General features: G+C 40.8%; 1 protein-coding gene across 2 annotated transcripts; it reads right to left on the reverse strand.

Moving 5' to 3' along the window:
* Nucleotides 1–789: 789 nt before the first annotated feature.
* LOC116259460 (transcription repressor KAN1-like) lies at nt 790–6,569 on the reverse strand. 2 transcript variants are annotated; one of them, XM_031637294.2, is made up of 6 exons: nt 5,177–6,565; nt 4,971–5,047; nt 4,403–4,448; nt 4,047–4,254; nt 1,569–1,659; nt 790–1,355 (listed from the first exon to the last, which is right to left on the reverse strand). In XM_031637294.2, the coding sequence occupies exons 1-6, from the start codon at nt 6,078–6,080 to the stop codon at nt 1,245–1,247; spliced, it is 1,437 nt and encodes a 478-aa protein (XP_031493154.1). In that variant the 5' UTR covers nt 6,081–6,565; the 3' UTR covers nt 790–1,244. The 2 variants fall into 2 exon arrangements, with proteins under 2 accessions (XP_031493154.1, XP_049935260.1); XM_050079303.1 differs by lacking the exons at nt 790–1,355; nt 1,569–1,659 and adding an exon at nt 1,673–2,037 and having other exon boundaries at nt 5,177–6,569.
* Between the last annotated feature and the right edge of the window lie 2,782 nt (nt 6,570–9,351).

Below are 9,351 nucleotides of genomic sequence, written 5' to 3' on the forward strand. Positions count from 1 at the left end.
CTTGTGAACAAAATTTATTGTGGCCTTTGAAGATCTGCTCACCGTTTTCTTTAATTTGCTTTCAATGTGTGTCTTGCAGAAAGCTTCCGCCTGCCGGCCCACTGAAAAAAAAACTTTCCAGAAATGAGGCGTCGGCAGTCTACCAAGGTATTCAATCTAAAGTGACTAATGGTGTGTGATATTGAGTTTCTTTGCTTTTCTTTTGGTGCCAATTACAAAAGAATAAGGGAGCTGCTATTTGAAATCATTGACCTGGCTGACGATCGACGAACCCTCTTTAATTAAAACAAGAAATTTTAAATAATGTTTAATTTTCTACCATAGAATCCCAAGAGATATGATCTTTTATAGTTTAGAGTTGTTTACAAAAACCAATCGATGTGAACCGATTGTTCCATGAAGCGATTCCGTGCTGATCAATACGTTAATTCGATCAACTCAAGTTTGGCAGCAGATTTAAGTTTGTGGAGGCCAATTACTTGTCAGTACAGATTCATGTGACTGGAGGACTACTTTTAAAACCAAACTATTTGCCAACCCTTTTCCTTTTTTTGAAAAGTTACGTTTTGACATGACCAATATTTGTAACACTTTGTTCAGATTCAGATTTCACATTCATTGATAATTCTCGTATTTTGAAAGAGTATCATCACGATCACAGTTCCTTCACGATTTTAGCCGTTTTGCCCAGAGTTTATAAACATCCCGATTAACCTTTGGAAGCAAGAAAGAGGAAGCCAAAGGCTAAAAGAAATCCGCACGCTGAGAGCAGCAAAATGAGCCCTGATGGATATATCACCTTACTGCATGGGTGCTTCTTAATTATAAAGAAGAGAGAAAAGAAGAAACGTATTTGAATTTATACGTCAAGCTGCCAGGATGGAGCATGAATCGATTAGCAGATAACGTTTCATGAGATTTCAGCTCCATTTTTTCTGCTTAATTTCTTCCACAATTTTTCAAATGAATGGAGACGATTCCCTGCCAAAATCCCAAGTCATCAGTTATTTGCTTTCCAAAGCGTTACATATAGTGTGTTCCCTTGACTTGTAGCTATAACGTCGATGGAAATTCCCAATGCCAAACTACAGTACTGAACTCATCAGAACACTTCCGTGGGCATCTCTCCATGCTCCACGTCGTCTTGCTCCTCCTTCCATGCCTGCTTTCGAAGTTTTACGATAGCCGCTTAGTGTGTGGTAAGCTACTGATCAAAAATCAATGTGGGGTTTAAGCCAAGAAAATCAATCGCCACAGTTGCTCTGCCAGCCAGGTCTTCCTAGTGTAAACTCCAAACTTGGGTTCTTAAGGTTTAGAAGAGGCTCAGGTGAGTCTTTGAGAATCTCACTTCTCTCCTGCAACAGTAGATCAATAAAATTTGTGTTAAGCAACCATGCGCATGCACGCGCGTGCATGCATGCACACAAAGCTGACACACGCAGAGACGTCGACAGAGAGATGATGAATGGGTGAAAGAGTCAGACTGTCGAAGAATATGGAGAATTGGTGAAACAGGGAGAACTATGTGATATATGTGGTAAACTGACACGACGGGGAAACTGGGTTACCTCGGGCGGCAGAACAGATCTTTCCTCATGAGCTGATGCACTTGTAGGCTCTTCTGCATCCCTGGAACTACTCTGCAACCATGCTCCCCCACTAATGGCAGATCAATGGAAAATAATAGATTTTTTAGTTTAAAGTACAAACCAAACTTACAGTTAAGGATTGAAAATAGAAGCAGATAGCCTTTCGAAGCGTACGTATAGTGCATTTTCAAGAGAAAGAAAGAGAGAGAGAGAGTCGTTCAGCATATACTGGCTTGTCAAACGTATCCCTCGTTTGCTAAAAGTATACAAAACAGACCACATATCTATATTCTTTTAGGAGTTCTTCTTTTCTCAGCTACGATGATCACTGATTCAGTTCCAAGACTTGTTCTTATTTCTTCTCTTTTTGAAGTCATCATCATACTATCCGGGGCTTCACATTCATGGATGGCTGAGTCCTTCTCGGTGAGATAGTCGATCAAAGGATCTGCTTTTCGCCATGTGCAGGAGATGTCATAGCGGCAGATGATAAAGAAAACAAACATGAACTTAAGTTGTCATTTTTTTAGCTCTTGCGCTTATTAAACATCTATCATGAATGGCCTAGGCATGATAGTGATGCATGCGCTCGTGGTATATATATATATATATATATATATATATATATATATATATATATATATATATATATATATCGAATGCCCTTCAAAGCAATGGCATTCTCCAACTAAAACTCATAGACATTTTCGATTTACAATGTTATTTTCACATTCAACCTAGAAATCTAAGATACATTTTATTCTCTTCAAGCATCAATGCAAATGACTTGCTTTACATTAAAAAATAGGAAATGTACTTTTTGGACTGCCACTACTTGTAAGGTTATTTTGGCGCCTTTCGTCATTCATTTGAACCAGCCGAGACTAAGACAACAGGTTGTATATATATATATATGGGTTATATGCATTATGCACAAAGATTCGGAAGTCTGAGGCGAAACCGTACGTGCATCTTGTCTTTAAAATGCACCACTTTTAGGACAAGTTCAAAGAGTTCAGTACAAACTCTACCAATGAAGCGCACTTCTGAAGATACATATATAGGACGACGATATCGGGGTGAGGTTGAAAATACATAGACAGATGTTCGTTACGAGAATGACATTGAAGAAGAAGCTCGTCAGATTTTCTCATTAGAGAACAAAAAACTAAGGCATACATCTATACTATGGGCTATGACAAATTACTGTTCCAAATGCTACCCCATGAATTCCAATTATCCGTTTCTCTGACTACCCAATCCCGATTCTAGCAAATCCACAGCATTCTTTTGGTCTCCTAGAGCATACGAGAAGCTCGCAATCTCTCAGCAAAGATTCTAACAGATGCAGACGCAAAGAAATAGTCTTTGACACCTTTTCTTTCTTTGTGCCGTAGCAGAAAAGGCTCTTCTCTGTGTGCTCCTTTAGCTAATCTGTGTTGCTCTATCTGAAGGCCTTCATTTTCTTTTCATGTATGTGTCTTTCTGTGAGCACGAGTGCTCGTGTGCAAGTATGTTGCAGCATGTTCTGTTTCACGTACATGCCAATATTACTAATTGGTATTCTGAAGTTCCAAGTTTTGTTTGCATCCTCATACAGAATATGTTTAGCAAATGCTTCAACCATCGTGTGCACATGCACGTCTAAAACCAACTTTGATACTTCAATAGAGGGCACGCCCTAAAGAATAGCTCCAAGGGCAGCTCAGAGAGAAGACAACTACTATACACTGTCGTAATGCACAGGAAACAGTAAACTGTACGTAGTATTCCTTCCTTTCCATGTAAACAGAAATGTATGCAGCAGCATAACAGAAATCACAGAAACCCTAGTTTTGGAGGACTACCCATTTTCTAAATCGACAATCATATGTTATGGACTCTATAACGGAATGTGAATCATAAAGTGTATAACGAATAAAAAATGGCAGAAAGAGATGAAAAATGAAAATGTCAGGCTGTTGAGTTCTTTCTTTTTCACTTTTTGACAGAAATAAAAATAGCAAATTAAAGTTCTGTTCTTTTCTTTTTCTACATATTGTGAATATTAGTCTTCTACTGGAGCAGACAACTAAAAGGAAAGAAGACACAAAAAGAAAAAACGATTAAGGGGATTAAGTTTATAGTTGCACGCTTTAGAGTATAATCTAAAGACTAAACTCCGTTTAGAAAGCCAAACGATGGACAAAGAAGCAAAAGGCAAATGCTTGAAAAAGGAGCATGAGAAAGAGGACGTGGTTGGGATCCTGTAAACCTCCCCATGCAAAAAAGCAGATTCAGGAAAAGAAAGAAGATCAGGAGAAATAAAAGAAGATGGCAGTAGCCAGTAGCCATGAGGAAAAGAAGAATGTGGCACGTGCGGCTGAGGTTTATGAAGGAACAGGAGAGAGAGAGAGAGAGAAAGATATGGACAGAGAGAGAAGGATATTAGTTTGAGCTTTTAACTTTGGTGCTTACCTTGAAGAATTGGTCCACAACGTCGAGGAGTAATCCATGTCCTGCGGAGGATGAAGTCTGCTGTTATTATTGTTCTGGTTTCGCGCGGAGGGCACGTCGGACGTGAGTTTGTCGGCGAATCTCCTCAAGTGCAGGTCGTTTCCCGGCTGATTTCGCGGTAGGAGCTCGTCCTCTCCGGCCGACCCACTATCGAACCCGTCTGACTGGCCTGAGAAACCAAACCCCCCCGCGAGTTCAGCGTCAGCACAGTTTCCACCAAAAACCAGAGGGTAAGCGTGTTTTTAGGGGGGGGAGGGGAGAGAGAAGATCGGGCTCAAAGTCACAGATAAAGGTGAAGGGCTGAGAATACGAAATACCTGAGGAAGCTGCAGGCTTGTCAGTGGTCTTAACAGTCCGATACATCTGCAAGAGAAAGAAAGAAAAGGGTAAAAAGGGAAGGTTGGAGAGGGAGAGAGAGAGTAAAAGCCTAGTTTGTGAAATCCTTCTTTTATCTCGGTTTGGGGTTCTCCAGTAGTTCTGTTAGAAAGCCCTGGCAGCCATTGACTAGACATGTGGTCTTGTTTGGTAGAATTAGTAATGACTGTATTATTGTGAAATGATGGCTTCTTCTCCTTTCTATCATGCCTATAGCGTAGAACCTGCTGCATTCTCTCTCTTTCTCTCTCCCTCGCTCGCTCTCTCTGCGAAGAAGAAAGAAGTGTAGCTGTCTCTTGGTCTCAGAAAACCAGACTGATGGATTCATTCATTCATTCATTCATTCACTACAACTCTATCCATCGGCAACTGTGTCAAACAGTACGACAATGAAGCGCAACCAACAAAGGAAAAAACATAAACAAATAGAAGGATGTTAATCTTTCTCTTTGTTTTTCTTGTATATTTTTGACTTTATCTGGAAATAAAAAGATTTTTTGGTTGGTTTACCTGAAGATGACTCTTTACATGTGCGAGTGTCAGATCTTTGACATCCATGAGCTCAAGAACAGATTTTGGAGTAGCTCCTTCAAGCAGAAAACCAACACAGACTTTATGAATGACCAAACTAATCGAAAGTCCGATCTTATGAATTTATGACAAAAACAATGGCAATTGATGGACTCAAGGAGGGGAGGATAAAAGTATCGTCTTACTCTCATGGCCGCCAAGGAGCTCTACGGCATGAACAAAACGAGCGTGAAGGGTGCTGGTCCAACGCATTCTTGGTGCCCTCATGCTCCTCTTTGTGGGGAGCTTCGACATGAATCTTGACCTCATCATCACACCGTGAGAAGCATCTGATAGTCCACCAAAATGCTGCTGATGTGATTTCAGCAATTCCGGCGATGCAAATGTGCCGCCGAACCTGCCGGCAGCCGCAAACCGATAGGCCGCCGCATCGGCCCCAATCGGAGATGAAGAAGCGGTTGGGCTAGACTGCAAAATTGTCATGTGGTCTGGGCCGCTGCCTCCTAAAAGAGGGGTACTAGAAGCTGAGCAATGTGTTGAAGAAGCGGTTCCAGCGGATGTTGGGTAAGCAAAATGAAAGAGGCCCATCTTGGTATCTTTGTCACCGAAGGACCTGCCGTGAATTGCCGGATGGTCGCCTGCGATGAACGGAAACAGGCGGTTTTGATATACGGGAATCCCCTTGATCGGCCGCAGACCTTCAGATACATCCAGGAAAGACACTCCTTCGTTGATGTGGCTCATCCTGCTTCCTCCATTAAGATCGTGGCTTGGGCTGTTGTATTGATAGAAGTGAGGGTGATGGCTACCTTGCCGGAAAGCTGCGTCACTCCGAGCTTGATCCTCGCTCCTCACCAAGAAGGTGCAGCCAGGGTTCGCCAAAGACAGTTCGGTGTAGGCCTGGTGGCCGGGCTTCCTGCCGGTAGAGCTATCGGAGTTCGTCTTGAGAGCCCGCCGCCAAAGCTCGAAGCTGCCATCATAATCACCGCCACCTCCGCGAGATGCCACTGGAGTCCTGTCCGGCGGGCTGATGTGCAATGATAGATCAGGCACTGCGGGGGCCTCCATGAAAACCCCTTGATGGGGCATCCTCCACTCTACAAGTTAAGCTGGTATATGGATGCAGAAAGGTCTTCAATCCGCTTTGGCACAACCAATCTCTCTTTTTCTCTCCCTCTGTATTAGAGGAAAGGACTGAGTGACGAAAATGGTGACGACGGTGGTTGGAGTTGTCTAGGGCAGAAAACAAAGAAGAGAGGAGAGATGAGGCCAGCCTTTAAGGGCAGAGAAAATTTGGGTGCTCAAGGATCGAAGAGGGAGGGAGTAAGAAGAGGGGGAGAAGATCAAGGCTGGGGTTTATAGAAAAAAGAAACAAAAAACCAGAGAGATTGGGAATGCAAACAAAAGGCACCCTTCCCTGTACAGACATGCTGCATTAGTCGGCACGGAGTGTGAGAGATAAGAGAGAGAGAGGAAAGGTTGAGTTGTTACGCAAAGTGAGAATACATGGAAAAGAAGCCAATTCTGCTATCCTCCTCAGAATGTATCAAAGGACAATGACACTCGACCACCACACCTTTAGAGAAGAGAGAGAGATAGAGAGAGAGGTAGTCAAAACTTAAACAACAACATCAGACTAGGAGGTGACTTTCCCGTATAACTCGGGTTAAAAAAAGGGACATCAATAAGTATTAAAAAGCAGCAAAAGAAGAAAACAAAAAAGAAAGAGAGAGAGAGAGAGAGAGAGGAAAAAGATGAAGGCCATGCTGAGTCCTTTTCATGTAACCTTGGTTTCGATGCTCTTCCTTTCCCTTTTCTCCTCCTTCTAGTTCTAGCCCCCTTGTTAGCTAATCGCACCTTAGCTGTTGGATACTGTCATCCCTAACCTCACAACCCTCTTCAATTCTGGTCAGTCTGAGCCGTTTTGTTCCAACTTTACATATACACATATGATATAATATATATATATATATATACATGGATGGCTTTATGATGGTTTATTTGATAAGAATGAACCTGCTTTCATGATTTCTGCTTTTCTTCTTCGAATATTATTTTGTTCCAAAAAGTTCAACAGCAAACAACTCTTTCTAATCATACCCAAAATCCTCATTACACGCACTGATCAGTTCAGGCTCATCAGGTTATGTATACCCACATCTATAGCCTGTGTTTCCATCCAAAAACATCTTTGTTATAACTTTGCATCTGAAAGAGGGTATGAAGATAGAGGTGGTAATACGGGTCGGTGAATTAATTTGTTTCGGTATTTTATTCTCCTTTCTTGATCACCAAAACAGAAAACGCCCGCCAGTTAATATTTCGACAGGCTCGCCAAGAGAGGCACTTTTTAAAAAATTTGGAGAAAGGGTTACCCACTAACCGATGTTGGTGATCAGAAAGTTCTTATATCTATTTATTTTGCACATTGACTAACAATGAATGTGCTTCTTTGTTAATGTTGAGGTCAATTTAGCATACCGTCTTCTAATTCCTTTTCATCTCCCCCCAAATATTCCCTTCTATAAACTCTACAAGGTCGTCTAAGCATAAGATTGACTATGTCGTGACCACATGAGTACATACCCTTATATATATATATATATATATTTCTAACTCCTAGGTTAGATCACGTTACAGTAACACTCAAAAGTATTTAAACCGAAAGAGCACTAGCTTCAAGGACTTTATTAGACTATATAGATAAATACAGTTGGTGACTCGATGATTCTCTTGGGTGACTAAATCCAGGGATGATTGACGATGCCACTATCACTCAAAAAAATGATAACCTTAATTGCTAGCAAGGCTAGAAGGCAATGCAAAGGCAAAGCTCACTTCTCGAAAAGGGCTGAAGGGATTTTTGAAACTTCTTAATGTTTTTTTTTTTCCGACGGCCGTGTCACATGCCTCTGTGAGGAGCATTAATTGGGTTGGAAGCCCCACCACCTCAAACTGATCATATTTCAAATACAACGAGGATCAATCCAGTATTATTTCCAGCTTGCATCCCAAGTATGCAGAATTGGTTCGATAAGGCCGCAATATTAAGTAATATCTTCTACAAGTAGATGCTCTGAACCACTTCAATAATCTCAGGGGTGTTCTAGCTTATCAAATCTGGCATGGATTCAGTAAAATTTGGAAAAACTACATTTGGGTTTGATGGGAAAGGAATGTATGGATAAGCAGCATTTTTAACTTAGAAATGGTAGATGTAAAAGAGATGAGAAAGCTGCAAGGGAGGTTAGTATAGCTGGTCAGATGGTCATGTAGAATGTGTATGTCGGTTCCATTCTCGTGGGTGCTACTCCATTGAACTGTAAACCATGAGATCATGACGTTCTAGTTGACGGGTGTAGTATTATATCCAACCTAAGTCTCGACATAGCTCAGGATCCCCACAGGAAGGGGGAATGGGGGTTCTTCGATCGTCTTTTTTAGGCAGTGGATTGTTAGGCCCCTGCTCACCCAAAAAAGAAATGAGAAGCTCCCTACACACTGAAATGGCATATGTAGACAACCATCAATATATTGCAGAAAATAATTATTTGGCAATTACAACTTAGAACTTCGTATTAGGTAAAAAAAAATTGCTAATACTTTGTGAATAGTTTACTCATGAACAGGGTGGTAACGATGTTTCCCGAGCTTGCTGTCAGATTATGTAACATATAAAATGCCACTCTTTATAAGAGTTTACCAATATAAGATATGAAAACTAATTACAATTTTCTAGATTGATCACGAACAAAATCAACCGACTTTTCTTTTATTCTACTAAACATAAGAGAAGCTTATGACGCCTAAAACTTTGGACGCCACTGTCCCTGAAATTTGTATGTCTCTGTAGAGGGTCAGTTGCACGATTGAACTCTTGTAACAAAAAAAACAAGATTCTGATTATGCATGACATGCCATTGAAGTACATGGCTCAACAGCAATGAAGATCTACCTCAGATTGGAAATCGAAATATTATCGGTTGGAGGGTTGGAGACCTAGAGCTTCCAACGTGGACCACCTACCTCAAGCCGTGCATGAGGTGTTGCATTCTGTACCACATCTTTGTATAGTTGCTTTCATATATATATATATATATATATATATATATATATATATATATATATATATATATATATATATATATATATAAACTGTAAACTGAGCCAATGAACCCAAATGTATTTGATTAAATGAGATAGTCTACAATCTCAGCTATAGTAGTCTAGGTTTATCTCACATACAGTACCGTAAGTGGCGTTTATATGGTGACTTTTTTGAACTTTAATTGCATCCTTATTTGTAAAGGAAAAGAAAGTATTTTTCTGTCATGTTGTAAAGAAAGTAAAGAATTCCTGA

The sequence above is a fragment of the Nymphaea colorata genome, chromosome 8 (genome assembly GCF_008831285.2).
Source record: "Nymphaea colorata isolate Beijing-Zhang1983 chromosome 8, ASM883128v2, whole genome shotgun sequence".
Lineage (NCBI taxonomy): Eukaryota > Viridiplantae > Streptophyta > Magnoliopsida > Nymphaeales > Nymphaeaceae > Nymphaea > Nymphaea colorata.

Coding starts and splice junctions, on each gene's coding strand:
- LOC116259460 (XM_031637294.2), bottom strand. CDS start 6,080: ATGCCCCATCAAGGGGTTTTCATGGAGGCCCCCGCAGTGCCTGATCTA. Junction 1,660..4,046: donor TTGTGGACCAATTCTTCAAG/GTAAGCACCAAA, acceptor ATCTGCCATTAG/TGGGGGAGCATGGTTGCAGA. Junction 1,356..1,568: donor GATCTGTTCTGCCGCCCGAG/GTAACCCAGTTT, acceptor CTACTGTTGCAG/GAGAGAAGTGAGATTCTCAA.